General features: G+C 37.3%; 1 protein-coding gene and 1 pseudogene across 3 annotated transcripts in view; one reads left to right on the top strand and one right to left on the bottom strand.

The window, feature by feature from the left end:
- Positions 1 to 8,436: 8,436 nt before the first annotated feature.
- On the top strand, positions 8,437 to 12,664 carry LOC306639981 (ras-related protein Rap-1b-like; annotated as a pseudogene). Its single transcript, XR_013766805.1, has 2 exons — positions 8,437 to 10,646; positions 10,950 to 12,664. The product of XR_013766805.1 is annotated as a ras-related protein Rap-1b-like (transcript).
- FBXO3 (F-box protein 3) overlaps positions 11,683 to 27,536 on the bottom strand; it is a 33,250-nt gene continuing 17,396 nt past the window's right edge. Inside the window, exons 5-11 of one of the 2 annotated variants that reach the window (XM_079103680.1) lie at positions 26,458 to 26,662; positions 25,734 to 25,779; positions 22,509 to 22,593; positions 21,598 to 21,720; positions 19,620 to 19,735; positions 17,600 to 17,790; positions 11,683 to 12,844 (exon numbers count right to left, since the gene is read on the bottom strand). In XM_079103680.1, the coding sequence (XP_078959806.1) occupies positions 12,671 to 12,844; positions 17,600 to 17,790; positions 19,620 to 19,735; positions 21,598 to 21,720; positions 22,509 to 22,593; positions 25,734 to 25,779; positions 26,458 to 26,662 (940 nt within the window). In that variant the 3' untranslated portion in view covers positions 11,683 to 12,670. Of the gene's footprint in view, positions 12,845 to 14,679; positions 16,529 to 17,599; positions 17,791 to 19,619; positions 19,736 to 21,597; positions 21,721 to 22,508; positions 22,594 to 25,733; positions 25,780 to 26,457; positions 26,663 to 27,536 lie in introns of those variants that run through there. The other variant, XM_079103681.1, reaches the window with a different exon arrangement.

Below are 27,536 nucleotides of genomic sequence, written 5' to 3'. Positions count from 1 at the left end.
TTTTCTCTGAGGAGCAGAACCAGAACCTCTGGGACTGGGGTCCCCTGTGTTTCTCCCTTGCCTGCTTCTTTTTCCTTTTTCTCAAAACCGTATCCTCATTATTGGATTGGCACTGGGAACAAGCTTTTGGTAACATTTATTTTTATGTGAAGATGTAATTGAAGGGTTATGGAAAATAATATTCCTGCAAAATAACCCGGGAAGTGGCTTGGGGGAGGGGGGGACAAGCCAAGGAAACTAGTCAAGGAACAATGGGCCCTGGAGGAAAGGGGCTGATACTGAGTGCTGGGCCCTAAACCTTGACCTTCCCCTTTAGCTAATTAATCCTAAATGGAAGCACAGGAAATACCAATGGACAAGATTTGAGTACTCATCCTGTGGGGTCTGGACTCTCATCTCCCCAGACAACGAGTTTTGACCTGTTTACAACCACCCTCCTAAATTAAAGTTTTAACCTGTTCAACTAGCCCCTGATGGCTAAAGCTGCGCATACACAACTCCCAATGATTACATCACTGTACCCTATAAAACCAAAATCCCCTCTGTAACTGGCAGCCATTTTCCCACCGGGAAAATGGACCCCCAATGGTACCTGAGTCCACCAAGGAATAAAGGTTTCTCTGAATCCGTTGAGGTCTGCTTCCTGTCCTTTTGCACTTACATTTAGGTTCCCTGACGGGGAAACCAGTGTATGACAACATGTGCCCTTCCCTGTCTCCTGGAAACCTGTTCCCTTTCCCCTGCAGGTCCTGGTGTTGTGCCCAGATCACAAATCCCCAAAGACCACAAGGGAGCCGTCTCCAATGCAAAAGCTTGAGCTCAGACTCACAGCAGCAGTACCTGACGCAGCAGGTTTCAGCGGGATTTTTATGAGCTCCACAGTAGAGTGGGAAATTTGAACAAAGCAAAGTACACGATTGGCTGATCTTTCAGCATGGGTGGTTTGGCACGTTTCCATTGGCTTAGGGTACCCAGGTCTTAACATATTGACATATATGGTTTGGAATGTTAGGCACTGGCTTGTTAGCTCCTGATAGAAACCTAGGCCTGAAGTCTTTCATGCCCTAAACGCAGCCTGTCATGGCCGCAATTCAGCTCCCTTTTCACTGGGAAGTGACCATTGATGTGTCTGGCACCCCCAAAGATCTCTGAGGTTGGGGGAGCCCCTAGCCATGGCTCATGCACCTATGGCTGAATCCCCAGACTGTTCCCACCACCTTCCTCCCCACCCTCCGAGTCCACTTTGGCTGAAGGGCTGCCAATACACAACCGGTAACTGACCCCAACCCTGGGCTAGGTTTTCACAGTCTATGCCACCTGGACAATGCAAGGATTTGTATCAGTCCTTTATTGGTGCTGGAGGCATCCTTTTTCTGACCCCCTCCCATAACCCTTGGTACCTTCTCCCCACTCCCTCCTTCCTGATATCCTATAGACCTCTGGATCAAAGACCCTTTTGCCATTTTGTTCCTGTATCCAACACTGGCCTTTAAATTGTCCAGAGAGGTAAACCATCTGTCTGATTGTCCATCCAGTCTGTAGCAGATAGGCACTCTGCCCCAAAACCCCGCCTTTTGGCCCATGGGACCCTGGGGGTCCCTCCACCATTGAAATTGGGGTGAAGATGGTCTCCCATTTCTGGTGGCACTGTCCAGTTTAGTGTTGAAAAGAATCCAGGGGACACTTTGGTTTCAATCTGACACCCTGTTCACCCCTCACCAAGATGGGAATCAATAGTCAGTTCCATGGGACTCCCATTTGGGTTGTCTCATTAGCAATTTTAAGACCCTTTACTCCCAAATTGACCTCAAAAAAACATACCTCATTAAGCTCAGCACTCAAATTTGGCCACAATACAAATTAGATAATCTACATCAATGGCCCAAATATGGAAACTTTGATCAAGAAATTCTCCAAAAATTAAAAAGTTATTTATTGCAAAAATGGCAGATGGAGTGAGGTCCCAGCCCAAGTTCATGTAAAAGGCCTTATTTCAAGCCCCTACCCTCAACTTACCTATGAAGCAAACATTTAACCTGTTTGTCACTGAGAGAGAGAAAAATAACCCTAACCAGCCCAACAGACAGTGGCATGTCTCAGTAAGGAGTACGATATAACAGCCCCGTTCTTCAAAAGTAGTGGGAGATAATGTTTCATAATTTTCTGCATTCAAACCTGACCTGATTACCAACCAGGGAAAAAAGGGTAAAAAAGCCCTAAGCAGCAATTTCCCTTGCCTACCCTTGCTGAAACCTGCATTAGAATGTAAATTGCAAAAAGTCAGCAGGCTCAGCAAGGAATCCACCTGAGACTGAAGGAAAAGTGTCCATTTTAAACTTCTCCTGGGCTGCAACACAGAAAAATGGTTTTAAGACTTCTCTCTCTCTCACTCTCTCTCCCTCTGTCTCTCATACTGCTTTACAGAAAATAATTATCAAAACTGGCATATAGATAATGAGCGCTCATGAATTGAATTTTTTTAAAAAATGAATCCAAGCACTGTTAATTCACATGGTTTAAAAGGTGCAGTTTACTCTGGGTACACAGATGACAATGTAAAGCTATAAACATTATTTCTAGGATTTTTCTTCAACAAGGAAGAGGTGAATGTTGTCCAATACACTTGTCCAATTCCTTGATTCTTTTTTTTTGTGGTGCTGGGGATTGAACTCAGGGCCTTGTGCTTGCGAGGCAACCACTCTACCGGCTGAGCTATCTCCCCAGTCCAATACCTTGATTCTTATAGTTAATAAATAAATTAGATTTGACATATGTGGGATTAATCTTCATAAATGTGTTTGTTAGAAACATCTGATTAATTTACAAAGTTAAAATGCTAACAAATATAACAAAGTACTCTTAACTTTTTGAATTCCTTAGTGTGATATACTTGAACATTGTGTTTTCATAAATTGGTAAATGACAGATGTGATTCTATGTACTAGGGGTCCAAAAGTTTCAACTGTTTCAATTAGAGTACTGTAAATAACATAAAGTATTTCTTCTTATTAAAATGGAGTAATTTATTTAAATTCAGAAATTTCATAAGGGTTGTTTCAAATGTGAACAAAGAAAGGGGTCAACAGATAAGAAAGAGAAAATAAAAGGTTCTAGGTATGGATATATATTTAGTAGAAGGAAAAAAAATGTTTCTGGGTAAGAAAGTCTTTGCATGATGAAATACATGGTCTAAATAAGTACTAAGAACATCTATGTGTAAGTAAAGGGTATCTTTCAACACGTTTGTGTGTAACAAATTTGGCTATGTGTATGTGAGACAATCAGTTAAAGCTATTTAAAATTTTTCCCTAAGGTCAAATACTAATGTACTGATAAAAAAACAAGGCTTAAGCCATATGTTAAACTGACAAGGATTTCTTAAAACATTAGTTTACTCTGACCATTGTGTCTACTAAGTTTTATTCTTTAAAGCGACTAATTTTGAAGAAATTGGGATCTGTGCAACACTGGTAGCACAGCAACAGATATTTTCAAATATTATGCTACATTACAGAGTCTGAATTTTCCTTTAAAAGCCAATCTTGGTTAATATAAAAACATCAGTATGGCATACTAAATGTGTTCATATCTTCCTGGTATACAAGTCTTTAAAACAGAACATTTAAAAGAATATTTTTATCAAGCTACTATTGTCCAAACTAAACTTGTTTGTAATGATAATTTTAAACTTATAAGAATAGTAAATTTTATTGGGGATCTATTTACATCATTTAATGTTCTGTAACTGGACCTGAACCTTATGTTACCTTCTACACTGTGATAAAAATGTAAATGCATTTCTAAAAGATAATGAAAACCTGGTCTGTTTAAAGGTTAATATCATGAAACATGAAAGCATTTTACCACTTTTCCACACAAAAGGAAGTTTAAAAGATTTCTGAGCCTTTCTCTGATTCATGTTTTAGATATAATGTTAATTTGTGTTATCTAATGTTCATATAGACTCAGGAAACAATATATGTAAACTTTGTAAAATGACATTTAAGAAAGAGGCAACAATCAGCTTCAGAATTAGAACACTTGACCTAAGATTTGTGAAGAGCCTGCCTTACCTGAGATAAGGCTCTGCCTCCCACCTCACGGCATGTTAAAATGATTCCAAAGTAGGCAGACTCCAGCTCATTTAAAGTTGTATTCAAAAGATTTATTTTTGTTGTAATCTCAAATAGGGGATATAATGCATAACTCAGTCAAAATTCAAGATAGCTATTGTGCAAGCTGAATATATTTTTACTCTTGCTAATTTCATTTTGTAGAACTGTTACCTGTTAATGTTTTGCAGAGGTACTGCTTCAAGAACACACAACCTATGTTAACTTGAGACAATAAGCCATCACCTACAGAACAGATAGTTTATAATGTTAACTTCCAGTACTAATATAGACCCCAGTTAAATAAAAGGGCAAATGACTGTAAGGTTATAGACATTAAATTTAAAACCCAGTACTCTTACTTTAAGACTGGTGATACTGCCTTGCTGGATGTTTAAGATCAAGATTAACACAAAAGGGTCAAGAAAACAAGTATTTGGCTCTTGCCCTCTGAGTCAGCCTGAACCCAGGGAATGGGAGAGTTTCTCTAAGGAGCTTTGCAACTCTGGACCACATGACCTCTCGATCAGGGAGGTTATGAGACCACTGGAGAACAGAAAGCCAATCAGTGCACCTGCTTCAAAGAGGAAGGTTATTGGAAAAGGGAGACATCACTAATGCTTCCAAGGGAAGCCACATCATCAAGAAAACCCTACCTAGAAGATGGCTCCAAAAGAGCTAAGAAGCTGCTCTCAAGTTTCCCAAGAGTGGCCCCTGTGGAAACTCAGTTGACTCTTAACAGCAGACAGAAACAAGGTCAATTTCACCAGCTTGGTCTTGAACACCTAGCAAAAACAGTTATAACCAAAATACAGCCATAACTGGGTTTAAAAAGAAAGACAATAGTTTCTTTAATGAAACTTAACATCACACACTAGCTATAGGAGCCCCCCAAATTATTCTCTTTTTTATAGGGCTAAAAACATTTACCAGGGATTGACACAGGTACAGCAAGATTAGGAACCTCTATTCACTATAAAAATAGTCAGTACAGGTTATTGCAGATATCCAACAGGTTACTAATTTGATACTGACTTTACAAACTCAACTGTACTCCCTGACATCTGTTGTCCTACAACAAATCAGGGAAGAATGCTGTTTCTATGTAAACCTATCAGGAGTGGTAAGAGACAAGATTAAACAGCTCCAGGAACACCTGGGATATGAAACACAGGTCTGACTCAGGAGCCTTTCCAAATCTCAAACAGTGATTTCATTTCTTTCTTTCTTTCTTTTTCTTTCTGGTGCTAGGGATTGAACCCAAGGCCTTGTGCATGCAAGGCAAGCACTCTACCAATTGAACTACATCCCCAGCCCAAGAACAGTGATTTTCAACATAATAAGTTTAAAATGTTACCCATCTTAATATTTCCTTTCTTAAGGAATCCTATCTCATAGCAGTGTATTAAACCCCTATGTTTTATTGTCTGGATTTACTCAACTACAATATAATGCCTCACAAAATATATGTTATGTTGGGCTAGTGGTGTGGCTCAGTGGTGGAGTGCTTGTCTGGCATGTGGGAGGCCCTGGGTTTGATCCCCAGCATCACGTATGATTAAATTAAAAAAAAAAATATATATATATATATATATACATTATATTAAAACTGAAAACTGTATGTTACAACAATGTGCCAATCAGACTATATGATCGAGTTCAGAACAAATTGTTATGTTTCCAAAAAGGCCAGCAGCCACCTGGCTCCCTGTAAAAGCTCTAGATGTTTTATCTGAGGGCTAATAGCTGACATCCTTAATGTGGCTGGGATAATCACCTCTGCATCTACTGCAGTGCTGGCATTGCACCAGCAGGCACCAGCAATTCATTTCCTTCAACAATTTCAAAAATTTCACTGAGACCTGATAAACTTGAGTACATATTGATCAGGGGCTTGATTCTTTCCATAATGCCTCTTTGGATGTGTTAAAATCACAATCTCAGGTTCTGGTCCTGGCCAATACAAAAACAACTACTTTTAATAATGAAGAAGTGTGAGACAGTTTACCTAAAGGGATTTCTTCTAATTTTATTTTAAATACTTTTCTACACACGTAGCTACTGACTATAACTGTACTGACAATTTTGTCTCTGTTCTTTTACATAGTTTGTCAAGTAGGATGGAGATGGTTAAAACATCAGGAAATTATGGTTCCAAAGTTAATTATGCTTGCTATGCTTCAGAGGACCCACACTCCTGAAATCATGGAGAGTTCACCCTAAATTTAAATAGGGCACAATGGCCTTGATTAAGGAAAACAGGGTCCCAACTGTTTTACCTGCTACATACTTGAGGTGTATGATTCCTGGCATTTAAGAAAAACATGTACTGTTTTGACACTGGAAAATTGTTTTCCTAGCACTAGCAAATTAATGCTCACCTTTCTTATAATAACCTTTCTTTTCCCTATTTTTAATTTAGCAGAGAAGCAGTTTATTTTTTCTTTCTTCTTCTTCTTTTGCAGTGCTGGGGATTGAACCCACGGCCTTGTGTTTGCAAGGTAAGCACTCTACCAACTGAGCTGTATCCCCAGAAGCAGTTTCTTAATGAGGTAACCTGCCCAGCTCAAACTGCCCCGGAAAACACACTTCTCCCACAGTCACAGCCTGACTTTCTGAAACCATAAAAGGAGGACTTCGCCTAAGGGGACCTCGAGGCTCCTCCCTGACACACCCCTCCCCACCGGAGTCTCTATGTTCTATTCCATAACTCTGAAACCCCTCTCAGCTTGAAGCAACCAGATCTGAGCTGTCGTCCCAATTCTTCCTCCCCTTCAGAGTCTGGAATGAAGGGCTATAGAAAGTAATATTCCTGCAAGATAATCTCCGAAGAAAAATGGAGAGGGGTGCGGCTCTGGAGGAGGGAGGGGAAACAAGCCAAGAAACAATGGGCCCTGGGGGAAAGGGGCGGATACTGTATGCTGGGCCCTAAACCCTGACCTTCCCCCATGGTTAGTTAGTCCTAAATGGAAGCACAGCAAATACCAATGGGCAAGATTTGAGTACTCATCCTGTGGGGCCTGGACTCTTATCTCCCCAGACAACGAGTTTCAACTTTTTTACAGCTACCCTCCTATATCAAAGTTTAACCTGTTCAACTAACCCCTGACTGTCAAAACTGCACACACATGGTTTCCAATGATTACATCATTGTACCTTATAAATCCAAAATCCCCTCTGTAACTGACGGCCATTTTCCCAACGGGAAAGTGGACCCCAGAGGCACCTGAATCCGCGACAGAATAAAGGTTTCTCTGAATCTGTTGAGGTCTGCTTCCCATCCTTTTGCACTTCTTACAGTAATATTGTTACCATATACCACTTGGAAAGTGTCATGCTAACTGCACAACCAGTTACCAATCTACTTCCAAGAGTGTGACCTAAGATTTGGGTCACAAATCTTAGAATTGTTTGTGCTGAATTGGAATGGGGAGAATACAGGAGATAAAATTGTAGCAGTGGAAATCTTAATAACTGTCTTGATATCGCTAGGGGACAGACTGATGAGGATGGTGGGAACACAGGTTAAGAAAATAATTCTATAAAATGGGCCCACTGTGCTGACCCCCACATGCTTTCTTTGCCAAAAAGCAATTTACCTGCAGCCCTGCCTGGCCTAAGTGGACAGGATATGTCATATTTCTCAGTGAACTACCTGTTATCTATAAGGAAATGCAGGCAGGAAATGTTGGTAAGAGCAACCCAAGTTATTTAGACCCTCTTCACAGACAAGATGCCAGAGGATAATTCCTCCTACCATAAAACCTGTAAAATGATTAAGAATCCAATTAGAACCACTCAGCATGGGTCAAGGGAACCTAGAATTGTCATGGCAATGGGTAGTTGAAAATTTGATGTCACCCTGCTGTCAATCAAAAGTCAAGGTGGACCTGGGTGGGACTCTCTGGAAACTTCTCTGGGATCCCCAATAAAACCAGAATGCAGGAAAGGCACATTGTTTCTCTCCTCTCTGAGAGGACCCATTCTCTCCCTTGAAATTGTCTCTTCCCTTTTCATATTTCTTCAATAAACTCATTCATTACTCTGGGTTTGAAGAAGTGGTCTTCATGCTGTCTGTTTCTCGGAAGGCCCCAGCTCTGTAACATGTGCCTTCTACATGATCCTTGAATGGGTTTCCAGATGTCAGAGAATGAGTTTCACTTGTGGTGCCCAGTTTTTCTCTATACAAATGGTGGTTCCTTAAATCAGGAGGACTTTCTTTTATCATAGGGCACAGGCCTATTAAGTGTCCCTTGGTTCAATACCCAATTAAAAAAAAAAAAAAAAGAAAAAGCCTCAGAGATCGTCCCCTTCCACCGTCTAAGGGTGCAATAAGAAGGCTCCATCTCTGAAGCAGACTATACAGGTGCTCACCAGACCCCTTGGTGTCTTAATTTTCAGCCTGCAGAACAGTGAGCAACACATTTCTATTGCTTAACTGTGACACAGTCTAAGGTATTTTGTTGTTATGAAAGCCTAAATGGAAAATAAGAGTTGATTTTAAAAAATTTAAAAAGGATAGACATAGATCAGGTGCGTAAACCAGCTGGAGTGGCAGAGGCAGCAGCAGGACTGCAGTGGCGACAGTAGCAGGGACCAGGAGGGAGCTCAGGAGGAGGCTGGCTAAGGGAACCCAGTGGCAGCATGAGAGGTACTCAGTTTTGACGAGTTTGCATCATGCGTGAATATAAACCTGTTGTTCTTGGCTCAGGAGGGGTTGGAAAGTCTGATCTGACTGTACAATTTGTTCAAGGAATTTTTGTTGAAAAATGTGATCCTATGATAGAAGATTCTTACAGGAAGCAAGTTGAAGTAGATGCACAACAATGTATGCTTGAAACCTTGGACAGTGCAGGAATGGAACAATTTACAGCAATGAGGGATTTGTACACGAAAAATGGACAAGGCTTTGCGTTCATTTATTCTATCACAGCCCATCCACCTTTAATGATTTAGAAGATCAGAGAGAACAAATTCTTTGAGTTAAAGACACTGATGATGTTCCCAAGATTCTTGGAAGATGGAAGAATTGTAGGAAAAGAACAAGGTTAAAATCTAGCAAGTCAGTGAAATAACTGTGCACATAGAATCTCCTGCAAAATAAAAATAAATGTTAATGAGGTCTTTTATGACCTAGTGCAGCAAATTAACAAAAACTCCGATGCCTGGGAAGGCCTACAGAAAGTCATCATGTCACCGCTTTAATATACTAAATACATCGTAGCTCTGAGCCAGAACTGAAGAACCGAATGCCAGCATTTCAACTTTGTTAAACCTACCAACATCTTACATGGACTTTCCTGTGGTGATACCCTTTAAGAGGCAGATGAAAGCTACTTTAAGTTTGCACAGTCTAATCACTTTTCAGCAGCACAAGAGAGATTTTTACTTATATAATAAAGTATGCAGCTGGTGAAACCAGAGGCTACATCCAGTATTACTGCTAAGAGACATTCCTCATCCACCAACATTGTACACGTATGAAAATGATGTACTGTATACTTTAACACACCCCATACTTTGGAGAGTACATAATGTAAATCCTGAAAGCACCACTATTTAAGCATAATAAAAGAAAGTTCAAAGAGCTCCTACATAGATTACTCCAGATAACTTTGCTTCTTTGATACTTGTAACTTATTGTCATTTCTTAAAATCCAATGTCATTATTATATTGTACAAAATAAGCACATTAACACAGCTATGTAATTTTTAAAAAATTTTCAAAAACTTGTGGAGGCAGTGATCTTGTCTTTAAAATACAGTCCTTTTAGAACAATGTTTGTAGTCAGTGTACAGTTGGGGTCTACAAGAAGTGTGTGTTTTCAAACAATTTTTTAATGATTTAACAACTTTTGTAAATGATTTTCAGGCTTCTGCAGCTATAGTCTCACCATGAATCCTTTGCTTGCTTCTGCGTAAGTGTATTTGCAATACCAAATATATAGGTTTAGTACTTTTGCCTGTTGGAGATTGTTTCACATGTGTAACGTTTTGGTTGAGATGTTAGATGGTGGATGAAAGCTGTGGATGTGAATGTGGGAAGTGAGTTTAGTCATGTGTAAATTGGTCATAAGGTCTAATTTGCAGTAAATATTGCTGTTTTATTTAATAATGCCTTGTTGTTTTGTATACGTTAACGTCTGGGTGTAAAGATTGTGTGTCTATCCAACAGGGAGCCACACTATTTAAATTGACCAACCTAATGTTACAACTACTTTCAGATGGCCAAAGGTAAATTAAAAACCTTAAAGTAGTGTGATTTTGTATAACCTAGCATCAGTAGTTCAATAAATTTGGATTGCCATGCAAGGGCTTGCATTATAATTACTTGCCACTTGAATGTGTTTTGGGTAATGTTTTAAGAGTGCTAGTAAATAAATACGGGTTACCTTCTTAAAAAGAGACATAAGAGAAGGACGTGGTAGCCTGATCGTACAGTCACGTCAGTAATGGGGATGTTTTGAGGAATGTGTCATTAGGTGATTGTATTGTCAGATGATCTCACTTGGCAACCATCACAGGAAAAAAATAGTATTTATACTAATCTAGAGGGAAATGAGGATTTGCCCTAGCAAGTAATTTCTCTCCACAGTTAGCTTCTCTAGTTTCTAAAAGTTTTTCAGGTAACTTCACATCATACTCACAGGCCCACCACCTTCACATTATGTAATCAATAACAATCCTTCAACCACTTAAACCACCCAGCACCAGCAACAAATTCAACATTCTGGTTAGGTTGAGCCTTTTCTTTCAACACTGCAAACAAACTTTTTTTTTTTGGTTGTGATCATCATAATGATGAACTTGTCCCTGGTCTTCAATCCAGGTCATTAGAAGTTTCTCTATACCTAATATAGACCTGTCTTGAATTTTTGCTAGTCCGGTTGGTTTCAGTGAAGCAGATCAATCCTCTAACAGCTTCCAGCACTTTGTTCTTGTTTTCCAAGATGGTCACTATGGTGGGATGGCTGGCTGGTGAGCAACAACCGGCCCTCATGTCCCACCTCCACAGTCCTTAATGACTTTCCATCTGCAGGTCGATCACTTGCCATAGCCTCTAACTGGCAATGTCAGCGATGGATTTTGTTTGCTTAGAGGCCATGATGAACAAAAAATAACATGAGATTAAATCAAGCACATGAGAATGCTGCATTCGTCATGTGGTAAACACAAGATGTACGAGGCTGCGGCTTCCACCACTGTATATGTGATCTGGTGACCGAAACATCATCGTGCAGTATGACTATAATGCGAAAAATAAGCAGACAAACAGCTGGCTCTATCTCACAACCTTTTGCCAGGAGTCAATAGGACAGGGGAAGTTTATCTTCATGGCCCCTGATTACAGCTGCCTGGCCCTGCACACTACTCCCTCTTCCTACTATTTTCTCTACAAAAGACCCCTTCTTGGGGAAGATGGAAGGTGGAGCACAAAACAGTGTACAGTCAAAACCAGGAGGCGACTCTGAAATGGGCTTGCAGGCCAATGAGTATCAATGCCACATTCCATCTTAAGAGCAAAGGCTTATTAACATTAGTTTATGGGAAATAGGCAATTACACAAATACAGGATTGCAACCAAACTTTGTTTTTAAAAGATGAGTTTTTGACACTTAAGGATTTCATTCCAAACTCTCCATTATATAATTACAAAAAAATCCATGTTTCAGGAAAACATCCTTAATCCTAACAAAAAATTCATGTCACTTATCACAAAGTTAGACGATCAAGTGTATAAAGGAGAAACTAAACAGAAGCAGTATTTACAAATTTAGACAACATGAGACATTGTGAAGAAACTTTTGGTAAGAACACACTACATACTTTCACACACTACATTTCCAAGTGATACCTCTGTAAATAATAAGATAAAGGTCATAGTGTAAGGAATTTAACTTAAATTCAAAGTCATCATGTTGAGGACTTTAAATTAAATTCAAGGTTATAATTATGAAAGCTTTAAATTCAAGGTCTTAGTGATAAAGACTTTAAATTCAAGGATAGATTGTCTCAGAAAGGACAAACCATTAGCATTCAAGTTATCGAGTCAATTAGTTCCCCATAAGTACAAAATATTAGGAATCACTAAATGGATTAGTCTAATTACAAATTTTTTTCATTTCTAAATATTTCACAACTGTTAGAAGTCTTTTCACAGAATCATTCAGTCACATAGTTTCTCTCTAACCTTGAGAAGGTATTTCTGCTACATTTTAAATCCTTATTTCAAAACAATTCCCTCTCCATTTCTATATTTTTGTAAGTAGAAAATATTTTAAAACAGAACTATCTGTTCCTTAGCTAGAAACAGAAACTGCCTGTTCCTTCACCGACTCCTGGAAAAGAAAATTCCCAACTCCTCTTCTACCTCAAAATCACAAAGCAAACCAAAACAAGCCAGTTCCTAAGGTAGGGTCACCCAGAGCCCAGGGCCTGGAACAATATTTCATGCTAGTTTCCTGCTATATGCCAAGCACAATTTAGTTATTTTACATTATTGAGAAATCTATTTAACAGACTAGAGTCATCCAGTGCTTCCGCCAGCAGAAGGCGGGCTAAAAAAGGCGGGAGCAGCGGCGCCTGCGAATGGGAACGTCAAAGACTCTCCTCCTCCTCTCCTCCTCTTCGTCTTCATCTGATTCATCCATGTCAGCTGAATCATCATCGTCTTCTTCTTCCTCCTCTTCTTCCTCCTCTTCCATCTCTTCATATTCATCTGGACCCATTTCCTTGAAAGAGAAAACAATCTTTTGATAAGAACAACATCCATTAGTTTTTTTTTATTGTAATTTAATGTAAATTCTCATTTACCTAGAATCCAAACATGCCAAAATGAGTTTGGACAGACTGTAACAGTGTAGTTTTCATAATGCACATGCTGATGTAAGACTCTAAAATATGTATTGTACCACATGTTAAGTAATGCTCAATATGGTTTTGATGGTAAACATATTTCACTAAGACAATACTTACTCCCATACAGTAGTTGGTAATTCATACAAGGTAGCAAATAGACTATTAACAATCCAAGATAAAGTTTTAGTGAACTTCTCATACTAATGTACTACATAACAATTCTTGGTTAGTCTATATACTTACAGAACAGAGGATGTGAAAATATCAGGTATGACCTCTACTGGTAACTTTAATGCACTGCCAGAAAGAGGTCTCAGATTTTTATTGAGTTCCTACTATGCAGACACATCATTTTAAGTCAAACATCAGTAGCCTCTAACTTTAAAAAAGTTCTTTATTTTTTTAGTGACTTCAAACAACAACAGTCATTTATTATCTCTCCTGGTTTCTGTGGGTTGGGTATCTGGGAAGTACTCAATGGGGTGGTTCTGGCTTGAGTGCTTGTGATGTCACAATCAGATAGTGGCTGGAAGTGGTGTCACCTGAAGGGCTTCTTCACTCACAAGTCTGGTACTGGGCTGGGGTAATCCAATTCTCCAGACTGAAACAGCTGGGGCTCCATGCGCCTCCTTCTGTCTCTATGTGGTATCTCTACATGGTCTCTCCGGCATGGCGGCTTCATGGAAACTAGACTTCTTACACGGTGGTGGCGCAGGGCAGCAAAGGCACGTGTTCCAGGAGGGAGAAAACTAGGCTGAAGGCATACTGCCCTTTTCTAACTTAGCTTCAGAAGTCAGTGTCACTTGCCAATTCACTAGAAGTATATCACTAAGATGGATCCACACTGTGGGGCAAGGACAGCCTCTACTTGTATATTCTCTTGTTGGAGGCTCTACCACAGGACAGGAGTGATGATGAACATGCAATATCTACACATCTCTTGGAAGCTTCAATTTTGCTCACGCAATGTCTCTAATCAAGCCTTGACTTACGTGACTGCCAATTTTCTCTCTCACACATCTAAGACTCAATGGGAAGAGTTGCTATATCAGACAGAATTCTAGTCGGTAATCTGAGAAGAACTGGAAACTTCAGGCATGATGTCAGCCAAAGTCCTTCCACCAAGGCTTTTATGGCATTATACGATCCGGCACCCCACGGTCCCTCTGACCTCATCTCCACCCGCTCTGCTCGCCTCCTGTTCACCGCACTCCAGCTGCACTGGCCGCGCTGGTTCACACACGGGCACACAACTGCGTCAGAACCTCCACACCTGCTGCTCCTTGGCTGAACACTCTTTTTCCATATATCCACCCGGCACCCTCTGCCCCTTTCATGTCTCAGCTTACGTGTCACCAAGGCCTTTCCTGACACATCTTTACATTACAACCCAACAGGACACTCCTTATCCCGATTTTTCTCCATGGCACTTGTTACTACCCGAGACAAGTACAGGGTGTTTGTTATCAGTTTTTCTTCCAATTAGATTGTGAATTTCAAGGCAAGGATTTTGATTGTATTGTTTACTACAGTACTCAAATATTTGTTGAATGAGAAATGAATTAATGTAGGAGAAAGAATTTGGATCACTTGGAATTTATTTTCATACTAACAATAACAATCAGAAAAGATACACAAATGCGACGTATAAGATATACCATTATTTGTTCCTGATTTTATTTTTTTTTTAACTCTAAGGAATGAAGACTTTAAAACTCAGTAGGAGGTCCAAAAGGCAAGAGGGGGAAGACTCTGGAAATACTAAAACATGAGCTGCAGGCAGTATGATCATTAACTATGATAATGAAGAAAACAGAAGAACTGAAGGGATCCATGTGGCTAAAGAGGGACATGCTCAGATTAAAGTGCTCGTGCATCAACAGACACAAGGAGAAACACAGCAACCGAAATCAGTGAGCAGCAGGAGCCTCCACAATACCCTGCAACAAGCACAATAAAGGAACAACCTGCCTGCAAGAAAAGGGAAGACTGACTCAGAGCGTTTTTAATTGGCAGAGAATAACGAAAAAGGAAATATCAAGCCTTCTAATGAATCAGGCTGGTAGAGGACAAAAGAAAGGAGCAACACAAACTTACATGTCAAGAAAACTAACACAGAAACAAAAGGCTGACAAACACAACCCCCACTGTCTTTTTAATGTTGATTAGAAATAGATTCACAATTCTCATTTCTCTTTACTAAGAGGACACATTTTCCATAAGGCAGGTCAAGATTTTATGTTTATTTGTGCTTAAGAAGAGACTAAAATTCAAAGTAAATAAATACATAGTTAAGAGAAGGTTAAGCATGGAATGGATGTTTATTTATTGTAATTTTAAAAGGAATTGCTAAGTAAATTTTGTCAAACTTCTCAGTTTTAGCTTCTAAGATAATTATCAATGTAACCCATGTTAAGCAAGAGTTCTTTGGAGCCCCCTTACTGAGTTTAAGCATCTAAGGGGATCATGAAACTGAAATGTTGGAAAAACACTGTCCTTAAGTAGAGCACTTCACACTCACCCCAGCCAATATTGAAAATAAGCCTCAAGGATCAAGCTGACCCAACCATAGCCAAACGAGCTTCAGTGCTCTTTAAACCCCAGGACAAGGTGTATTACCGGAGATGAAGAGGGAGATTTCATAATGAAAAAAGAATCACTTCATTAAAAAGACACCAATTCTAAGCACATTTGCACACAATTATAAAGTTTCAAAATACATGAGGCAAATCTGACAGAATGGAAAAGAGAAATAGACAAAACTGTAATTTTAGTTGGAAATTTCAACAATCATCTCTTCAATAGTTGACAGAACAAAGGTCCCCCCCAAAGCAATAAATACACAGATATTTGAAAAACACTGTCGACCAATCAGTTTGACCTGTATTTATAGAATAATATTCCCCCAAATGGCAGAATATACATTCTTTTCAAATACACAAGGATCATTTACCAACATATGTAAATTCTTCACATAAGATTGGGCCATAAAACATTTACAAGTATTGAAAATACAGAGGAAGCTTTCTAACCACAATGAAATTAGAAAACAATAACCAAAAGATAATGGAAAAATCCCCAAATGTTTAGAAATCAACACATTGGTAGAAAAAGTCACAGATCAAAATTAAGTTACAAGGGAAATTTGGGACTACTTTGAACTAATATTAACAAAAACACATCAAAATTTGTGAAATACAGCTAAAACAGTGCTTAGAGTTTAAGATCAATAAACTTCTACTTTAAAAAGCTAGAAGAAAAGCAAATTAAACCCAAAGTAGAAAAGACAACTACAGAAATCCATGAAATAGAAAATGAATAAGAGAAATCAGTGAAACCAAAAGTTATTCCTTTAATCAATAAAAGTGATAAAAATCATGTGATGAACAAAAGAGAAGATATAAAAACACCAATATTAAAAACAAAAGAGGACATATGACTACAATTCCTGTAGCCATTAAAAGGATATCAAGGGAATATTGTGAATAACTTTACGCCAATAAATTCAACATTTAGATGAAATGGACAAATTCCTTGAAAGGCACAAATTACCAAAACTGAAACAAGAAGAAATAGAAAATATGAATATTAAAGAAATTAAACTCATATTTTAAATTTTTCCCACACAAAAATCTCCAGTCCCATATAGCTTCACAGATGAATATTAACCATTTAAGAATAAGATATACCTATCTCATACAGATACTGGGCTAATAAACAAATGGAAGCTGTTACAGGAAGTGGCAAACTTCCAGTACTGGAAATAAATTTCTAGCATTCCTCTATTGGGGAGAAAATTAAAATTTCACTTTCCAAATCCAGACTGTAGTTTCTTTTCACCATAAAACAAGTATCATGGCCTAAAGACTCATCATCATCCTTTTCTTTCCAAACAAGAGTTGAGACTGTCGTCTCAGGGTCAGGTTAATATCACATCCATCTCCCCAGACTCATTTCAGACCCACCCATCAGAACCATCCCAGGAGCTAGAAGGCATTATCTGAACATTCAATGCCTACAACTCAGTTGCATTCTGCATATACAATTCATATATCATACATTCCTTCATAATTTCCTTAATCATTTTATAGTTCATAAAATTGCCTGTCATTAAGTAACCATAAACATGAAGGGTTAAAAATATACCTGGCTGACTTGAGAAATGGTCCCAGAAAGAAATGGTTAAAAGTACAAATCTACCCATTCACCCTCTTTATCATGATCTCTACAGAATATTTGTTTATTTCACTATATAGGAAATTTTAGCAAAAATTGATTTCCCAGTCTTAATAAAATAAAGTCAATTCTAACTAGTCTAGCATGGTACTTCTCATATTCTAACATATCTAGACCACAGAACTGGTTTTGTAAATAGTGGAAAAGAAATTGACTCTTTAGAACAGATGAACAGTAGTTTCTCTCGTCGAAGGGCAGTGAGCTTAGTTTATCTGCTGTTCATCTCCCCCAACATATTCACATGCCCCTCAAGATACTTCCATACTTCCTCAGAATGTCCAGGGTTCTGTGGAAACTCACTTACAAATTGCTTGTCTGCCTAAACAAAAATCCTCTGTAGAGTTAATTTTACAAAGTTAGGTAAATCAACACTAGAGGAAAATTTAACTTACCAATCGGGCTATAGACACCCTGAATGTCGGACATGCCATATGGAATCGGGGAATGGCAACATTAAAGATCTTGTCTTTAAAGTAAAGAAAATGGAAGGTATAATATCCTTCCATATATCCTGATGTTGTAGAGAATGTGGTACAGCTGGTGTACTCATATACCCGCCCTGGGCTGATGATAGGAAATTCACCTGCAGCAAGAACAGAAAAAATAAACAACGTATAAAACTTAGCTTCTCATTACAGTAAATAAGGTACGTTCGCTAAGATGCTATGTAAATTATGCAAAAGTAAATGCACAGTTGGGGGAAAAATAACCTAAAAGGACACAACAAAATGTTAACAATGATGGAATTATAAGCAAGTATTTCATTCCTCTTGTTTTTTCTGTATTCCCCAAATTCTCTACAAAGTTGCAGATGGGGAATACAGAGTAAAACAAAACAAAACAAAACAAAACAAAACCAAAAAAAGGCACATTTTTTTCAAAGTGTTTTTAGGTATCAAAGGTGCAATATTTAAGACATGAGTAATAAGCCAGGTATGGCGGTCAACCTTTAAGAGTAAGATATACCAATCTCACACAGATACTGGGCTAATAAAAAAATGGAAGTCTGTTACAGGAAGTGACAAACTTCCTGTAAAGTTTGTTATAATCCCAGCAACTCAGGAGCCTGAGATAGGAGGGATCCAAGTTCACAGCCAGTCTCTGAACTTAGTGAGTCCCTGTCTCAAAGTAAAGAATAAAAAGAACAGGAGATGTAGCTCAGTGGAAAAGTATCCCTGGATTAAATTCTCAGTACTAAAAAAGATGAGTAATAAAAAATTGTCATAGATAGTAGCTCAAAGAGGGATAAGGGTAATCTGTTTAACAGTAGCAAGAGAATAAAACATAAGGTTGGGAAGATTCATCCTCAGTCAAAATGTCAGTCACAAGCAAGAGTCCTTAAACCAACAGACCAAATTAAAAAAAGAAAAAAAAAAAGAATTAAGGCTTCAATAAACTTCCTTAGTACTAGATTCAGTCTAAGACAAATTCATTAAATAAATATGTAGAGCTGGTGCAGTGGCAGATGCCTGTAATCCCAGCAATTCAGGAAGCTGAGGCAGAAGGATCATAAGTTTGAAGCCAGCCTTGCCAACTTATGAAGACTCTGTCTCAAAAAAAAAAAAAAAAAAAAAAAAAAACTGAAAGGGGTGGGGATGTAACAGTGGTAGAGTGCCCCTGGATTCAATCCCCAGTATCACAAAAAATAAACACAGAATATTTACTCATGGCAATGAATTAGAAAACTTTAAACTGAATTCTGTGTAAGTGCAGGACTGATAACAAAAGTACACAGCTTAGATGTTATTTTCCTAAAGCACATATTTAAACCTGAATATTCTGATTGTTCAGAAACTTAAAATAATCATAATTTTTTTTGTGTGTGTGGTACTAGGGATTAAACCCAAGGTCTTGCACATGGTAGGCAAGCACTCTACAACTGAGCTACATCCTTAGCCCCACATCATAATTTTTTAAAAAGTTAAATGTCAATGGTAATCAGAACTAAAGTGAAAGAAATCCAAACAATAAAAAAATTCATGCTATTAATTTCAACATCTCCCTCCAAACTTCCAAAAGATTACCAACATGAAATTTATTTTCTCTTTCTGTTCTATGTCATCTTAACTCACAAACTATAATAACAAATAGCCAGTTTTTTAAAATAATAAAGTACACAAGAATATCAACCCCAAATGATCCAGAGGAAGGGAAATCAATGCCTGAACAACTGAGTTTGCTATAATTTTAGAGCAGTTAATTGTGTGTGAGTGTGTCTATGTGTGTGTGTTGCTGGGGATTGAACCCAGGATCTCACGCGTGCTGGGCAAACACTACACCACTGAACTACACCCCTAGCCCTAGAAAAGTTAACTGATAGGATAACGACCTCTATAGATCACATTTATGGATGCAAAGTCTAAAATTTCTTTGAAGAAACTAATGTGTAAACTTAAATCTTCAGTTACATACCAACTACTCCAGGTCCTTGAACTTCTTCTACATCACCCTTAGCATTTGTTATTCTCCAGTAGCGACTGTCCAATTGACAAGCTTTCTCAGGAAGTGCATCCTTTGACATTTCAATCCTGGAGAAAGATGATAAAAGATACAAATCTAGAATCTGTGTGTTTTGTTTTGTTTAAGAGCTACAGTGTTAAGAGTTAGTACTATGAAAGAAATTTCCAAAGGAAATTAAGAAACACATCCCAAAGTCAATGTTAGCCATTTATTTTTCTAAGTTCTCAGAGATATTGACTTAGATAGCTTAATTCTGCCACAGAAATGCTTTCACTCAACTTATGCACTTAACTTTCAATGAGGCTCAACCATAGAAAGGGCAACATAAATATACAGAAACCCAATGGTAACAAGAATCTCTTGCTGTTCAAATAAAGACCTATTTGGCAAATGCCTTCTAGAATATATTGCCATAAAAAACATCTAAAGAACTGATGGGCTTTTACTCACAACAAAGCTATACAACCCAGTTTTGTTTTGTTTTGTTTTTTCCATCAGTTTTTAAAAAGCTCAAAGCAAAATGTTGGCAGTTACCAGGATTATACTTCAATTCTGTTACCCCATACTATCATTTTCTCCTTTCTCTAGAAATCTGCTCTTATTTTCACCGTATAAGTAACGTGGATGGTTTTGTTTTAAGCATTTTTTAATCCTACACAGGATCTCAATTAAATAAATCAACAAACACTTACACCTATACTTGGATGTTTTAAAGGATACATGTAATACCAAAATCCCAGGATGCTTCCTAGTGGGTATATATTATTAAAATACCGGTAGTATGTATGCATGCTTTTTTTAGGAGGGGCCGTGGGGTGGTGTACCGGGGACTGGACTCAGGGGTGCTTAACTATTTAGCCACAACCCCAGCCCTTTTTTTAATTTTGAGAAAGGTGTCTCACTGAGTTGCTTAGGACCTCAATAAATTGCTGAGGCTCGCTCTGAACACATGATCCTCCTGCCTCAGCCTCTGGAGTCACTGTGATTATAGGCATGCACTACCATGCTCAGCTTACACGCATTGTATATAACAAAATATATAAAAATACATTTTAATATTTTATATAACTTTTTATATTGTATGATAGTTTTTTCTATAGATATGTTAAAATTACATATTTTCTACATAAAATATGTATCTTATATTACAATATAAATATCCATACTTTTTATGCAAATATTTTCAATTTTACACATATAAAATAGATTTAAAAAAATTTTTTTAGTTGTTCAAGGACCTTTATTATATTCATTTATTTATATGTGGTGCTGAGATTCAAACCCAGTGCCTCACACATGCTAGGTAAGTGCTCTACCACTGAGTCACAACCCCGGTCCTAAAATATACATTTTATGTATAAAATATTATAAAATACATAAAAAATATATTTTAAAATAAAGTATCCTTAATCCTTTGGAGATTCTGTCGTAGCACAGAATACTTTTAACAAAGGTGAGTTTTAAATATTTGTTTTTAATCAACTCCACAATACCATGTATGATGTACATGAAGCACTCAGTAAATATTTATTATATTTTTAATTGAATACAGATAAGAGAAATGAAACTTAAAATGCAAGGTTTTATGTTTGGCAATTGACAGCTTCTAGAATGCATTATAACTCTAATATGGTCAAGAAATAATTTAAATAACTTAACGGTTAATATAAAGTCAAAGTCCTTTACAAAAACTATATGTATACACCTTCTTCCAAATTTCAGCAAGAAATTATCTTTCAAAATGCATTTTAGGGCTGGGATATAGCTCAGTAATAGAGAGCTTGTCTAGCATGTACCAGGCCCTAGGTACAGAGAAGGGAAAAAAAAAAAAAAAGGCATTTTATATATCATATCAAATGGGGCAAGAGCAACCCACTCATTGGATTTATGCCGACATGAACTGAAAGGCAGCCCCATTTAAAATTCTCACCTGATTCGGTATGTGAAGAAATAGTGGGGTGGGTGTACGGAGCTTAGTTCTGGCAGAAATGATGTGGAAACTGACACTGTAATATCCCCAGTTGTTGCCACACACTCTGGATCGTGAACATATCTAGCAAATTTTAAAAATTAAACATTTTAAAAACACCTAATTTCAATTCCACAAAAGGTTTAAAAAGATACAGTGTACAACTGCTTATACTTTAGGATGCAAATTTAAATTGAAATCATTAAATTTAAAAGAAAATTAGAAACATACTATATATACTCTGGCTCAGTAATGATAGCAATCAAGGATCAATGACTAGTTCAAATAATGGATTGGATTGGTAATTAGTTTGGAAACTAAACAAAAATTTTCAGAGCTAAGAAAATTTTGTAAATATCTGAAATCCAGCTACACCTGCTAAAAGGTGGCTCTGACAAGAAAAATGTGTAAAAATATGTAAGTATGTATTTTGAGCCTCTATTGTTTCTGTCACAAAGGCTACTATGAACCAATATCACCTGTAATACTAACAATAACACTTAAATGTTCCATTTAGAGGTAATAAAGAATATTTGCCAAGAGTTGATGTCTTGCTATTCATAATAAATCTATTCATCGGTAAAGAGTCTTTTTTTTTTTTTTTTTTTTTCCCAGAGAAACTACATACCTACTATGGAGCCACAGCTTCTAAAGTAAAATCAGTTTTCTGTCTGCATTCTCCAAGATAAGAAAAGTACTAGCTGGTTAAGTATTTGAATGTTTGGACTTTGAAGTGAGAATAAAATAGTAAGATTCAAGATAATGAGAGGTTCTGTTATTAACCTTCTTGGGAAACTTCATCTCATGATCTGTGATGGATGGCTTTTTCTGAGTTTTAATCATTTCGATCCAAAAAGCCCCAAATGAAATACCTGAAAATTTGGTCTCTGATGATAGGGAAGCCACCTGATACAACATTGTTGACGTAAGAGGTAAACCAGTCAGTAAAAGTAGCACCTATAAACCAGGAAGGGGAAAAAATGAGAGAAAAAGACAAATAACTTTTGTAAAATCTACACACATAATTATAATTTCTTATGCTTACAGTGTGATACTAAAACTGGAAGTATTTAGAGATATCTATTCTCAATTCTATCTACCTTATTTCCTTAGAATTCTCTCCCTTTCCTCCTACCAATTCTTGTTTGGGAATCCCACAGCTATCTCCAAACTATTTTTTAAATGTATTTCATAACATTTTCTGGTACAATAATGAAAAACCTGCCTATAATTCTAAAACATAAAAGACGAAGGAGATATAGCCATGTCTAGAAAGAACCCATAAGAAAAACATCAGCACCTATTTGCAGATGACCAAGATACATACTGGTTCAGTTACATCCTGATTCATGTTCAAAATTGTGGCAGAAGCCAGGCTTACTCTGGTCACCTACCAAGGACATGGCATTGTAGAGTTCTGGGCATCAGGCCAAACCCAAAGTGGTCTAGTTGCATACTACTACAAATTCAATTGCACAGTGGCCTTTATATTCTCAGTGACCAGCTCAAAGCAGAAAAGAATTATGGGAACAGTCTAGTCCAGACCCAGGATGTAGTGAGGGGATCAATGACAAGTGTTTAGATGAATTATATTTATACCTTCTAGGTAATACAACATAGCTCCATCAGACATTGTTATTTATTGTTAATTTAGCTCAATGCCTAACATATCCCTTAATTAATGTTGTTTAATAAATTTCTTTGTAATCGGTTTCAATTAACTCAGTTCTGCATTCCACCAAACTGAATGTCAGATGTTAAATTTACAGTACTTATTAATTATTTTATTTAGGGTATGATAGAAGATTCAATTTAGCTTAAATCTGAGAATACAAAGCTTTCAAATTTTAAAGGTACTGACTAAGAGAAAGTAAACTGTAAGAGTTGGCACTTTCTCAATGTCTTCTAATGGCCTGTCTGACCTGATCCATTATTTATTAAATGCTACTTTGTTCAAAGATCACTGATCATTCATTCATTTTGAATAAGATATTAAGGAGGTGTATGAATAATATCATTAAAATTCACAAAAGGCTCTGGGTTCAATCCCTAGGTACTGCAAAGGAAGAAAAAGTCATAGAAGGTATAAGTTTACATTTTATTTTATTTTTTGTTTCTTGAATGTAACTCTTTTCATTTCCTACTTGATTTCTTTCTTTACATATTTTATTTTAATATATTTCAATTCAAGTTTACATTTTTAGAACTAGTAGTTTCACTGAAGTTTTAAAAATCATTTTGTATACTTCATGAAATGTCACATAAGAAGTAAGTTTTTTATGGTTACTTAAGAAGGAAATTGGCATGATATACTTAAGTGTACTTAAATTTATTACAAACCAAACCAAAGTATGTTCTTTAAGAACACAGTAGGCTGCATTCACTATTAAACTCACCTGAGCAGACTAATTTTCTTAAGTATCTATTAATAGAGCACTGACTGTCTAGAGATATCATCCCATGAAACTGAAACCTAATTAAGATGCAATTTATATGTTCTCAAGTAGTTTAGCTTCTACACTAAGCCTCATGTTTGAGTTTCTTTGGAAGTAGTGGGTTTTACCAAGATAATAAAAGGAAGCTGCTTTCTTGTCTTCCCCTAGCCTTGACTTCCCACCTCATCTCTCTTCAGTGATCTCACAACTCTTTCTTTTTCTCCCATTCTAGAAGAATCCCAGCTTCTACAACAGCATTATTAGACTATTATTAGTACTCTGTTGTAATGGTGGTTTCTTCTACACTCTGTCAGATGAGCACCAAACTAAGGATAAGAAACTCACAGAGCCTACCAGCAGCTTATTGCCCCAGCAGCCTGTAGCTCATGAACTGAGTAGCACCACTGGGCTAGAGCTGCGATGGTCACCTCTGAAGGTGCGTTATGCAATGATGTCAGTGGAGGCAACTAGCATGGGCACGACCTCCAGAGGGTGCTTAACTTAAAACCAGAGGCCACACGAGTCAGAGAGTTGAAAGCTAGGGCCTAAATTTAAAAGCTTTTACAACTTACTTGATATTACAAACAAACCTGGGTGTTGTCACAGAATGGAACAAGAGGACACTATAATTTTCTGCATGAGAGTTCAATTAGAAGATATAATTAAATATTAAATACAGGCACCTTAACCAGCAAGGTCTTTTTTAATTTTTCCTGTTGCTGGTGATTGAACCCAGGTCCTTGCATATGCTAAACACATGCTCTAAACCACTGGGTTACCCTCCTGGGACCCCTCTTTACTATTAATATGTTGGGATGTTTAATGTGCCTGCAATGCCTTTAAAAAACAGGACAGTCAGGAAGCTTCTGTTAGATGGACAGAATCTGAACATGATAAGAATGAATGAAGAGTAACAGGGTGAGCTGCACTTGCATCTCAACTGAATCAAAAACCTGTAAGAACTGGGCATGGTGGCACACACCTATAATCCCAGCTACTGAGGAGCCTAAGGCAGGAGGATGGCAAGTTCAAGGCTATACTGGACAACCTAGCAAGATCCTGTCTCACAATAAAAAATTAAAAAGGGCTGGAGATGTAGCTCAGTGGTAAGGTGCCATTGGGTTCAATCCCCAGTACCAAAGGGGTAAGGGGAACTGTAAGAAACACCCTTTCATGGCCAAGGAAAACTACTCCTGCCAAGGAGTTTTATCTGAAGCACATAATTTATACTGGTCTTGAAGACTGTTGCTTCTGGGGTCTCTACTGTGATGTATTTTTATCTTATTACAGCAATAGCACCAAAAGAGAAAAATCATAAAGTCACTTTATATAACTGTATCTCCAATTAATATGACCAATGGAAGATGCACGTATGTGTTAAGAAAACTATACACACAGCAATGCTATGTATCTGACTGACCTATAAGAGCATTAAGAGCACAAGATTATATAGGGCACAATTTTTTTTCCAAACAAACCAAATTCAAAGAAAGTATAAGAGCTGTTCCAATGAAAGCTGACATGTAGTACTTTTAAAACAGAAAGCCCTAAGAAATCCAAGTATAAAACTGCTAGCTGGTCATAACAGAAAAGGCTTTACCAATTCATTTTTTTTCAAACTGGAGGAAAGAAGGAAAAAGAATGTCTTTTTTCTTCTCCTACCTATGATAAACATGTCAATAGCAGCTGGATTCCGAGCCATTTGATCCTAGATGAGAAAAAGAATGTAATTGATATAAATACATTTCAGTACCTGGATCTTTTCCCGGAACAAGGCAAAACAGATAAAAATAAAAGTAAGTGTTCCAACCAACACTCAGATATTCCTCACACTCTTAGTTCCTGTTCTTATAATTTTTAGGCTCTTTCTATAAAGTCCTTGGAAGAATGCAAGACACTTCTCAATAAGATAAACACTTAGCTAGGGCTATTAATGTTACAATGAACTTAGGAAATTATCCTTCAAGAACATATTTGGGAAGCTCAGGTTATAAGATATAGGCTTATCCTGAAAGAAAGGGCTTTTGGATTCAGAGTCAAGAGAGTTGAACAATTCTAGGATGTTCTAAAGCAAAAGTTTTTAAATGTCAGAAGCATACGTTACAATTAATTACTTCAACAAAAGTTCCTCATTAGTTTCACTTAAATTTAAAAAGGCTTAACACAAACCACAGCTTTCCCTCTCCATGTACAATAGTGTGCCATGTTTGTCCAACGGTAAAATTTTCTTTTGGCATTCCCATACCATTAGGTCAGAATATTACCTCTCTAATTCAAATGCACAATGCTCTGTACCTATTCTACAACCCTGAAAATACCTAACACACACTTTTCTATGTTTATTAGAATGCATCCAAAGTCACATTTAAACACACTTCCTACTTACTGGACATTGGTAGAAAACTTCATTTTTGTTTCGGCCCTCCGCAGCTTCCACTGCTATGTACTGACTCAAACCAGTATGTATGCAAAAAGTTAAAGGGAGGCAGTATTTCAGTCCCTGTCTCTGCTGGAATCCTCCGGCAGCTGTATCGACGTCTAACAAATCTTCGGAACGATAGTGATTAGACAGAGCCATACTTCCCAACAACCTGAGGAGAATACAGACTCAAAAATGTAAAAACTTACAGTGCCAAACAGCTGTGCTTCATCTTTTTGATGAGTAATTTCATATTGATGACTTTATAAATACTGATTAGCATAATTCTAAATCAGGAAGACCAAAAACACTATAGTTGTACATATTAAATTCAAAACTCTTTTTTGATCAAACAGAAGACTGATTTCAATGTCTAAATTATCTAAATTTCAGGGTTTTTTTTTTATTCATTTTTATTATAAACAAATGGGATACATATTGTTTCTCTGTTTGTACATGAAGTAAAGGCATACCGTTTTTGTAAACATACATTTACCCAGGGTAATAGTTTTTGATTCATTCTGTTATTTTTCACCCCTCCACCCATCCCACCCCTCTTATCCCTCTATACATGTCAATTTTTAAAAAAAGAAATGTAATTTTATTTCTTCCAAGAATCCCTCTTGCCATGATTTATTACTTGCTAGTGTTTTGCTATACATATAATTTAATTTAATTTTTAAAGGGATAAATTCTGATAACTTTATCTTGATACAACCCATGCAAGCAGAAGGTATAAGTCAGGCTAAACATTGTAAATCAGATAAATTGGCCTAAACTATGTCCTAATTTTCACAAACTTGAAATATGTGGGGTAAAAAATCAATCTTGCTACATATGTGTGACAATAATACAGGTAAAGGGCTATTTGATGGTCCCTGATGAGATTCTTAGTTCATCGTTTTAGAAATTTTAAATTACAGGTTGTACTTGAAATAAGATAAAACTCTCTTTTCTTTTTCAAAATTTTCTGGTGCTGGGAATTGAAACCAAGGTCACACATGCTAGGCAAGCATTCTACCACTAAACTACATCCTCAGCCCCAA

The sequence above is a fragment of the Sciurus vulgaris genome, assembly GCF_902686455.1.
Source record: "Sciurus vulgaris genome assembly, chromosome: 11".
In the NCBI taxonomy this organism is placed as follows: Eukaryota; Metazoa; Chordata; class Mammalia; order Rodentia; family Sciuridae; genus Sciurus; species Sciurus vulgaris.
Note: the sequence above shows the minus strand (reverse complement) of the source record. Positions and strands in the feature narration are given on the sequence as shown.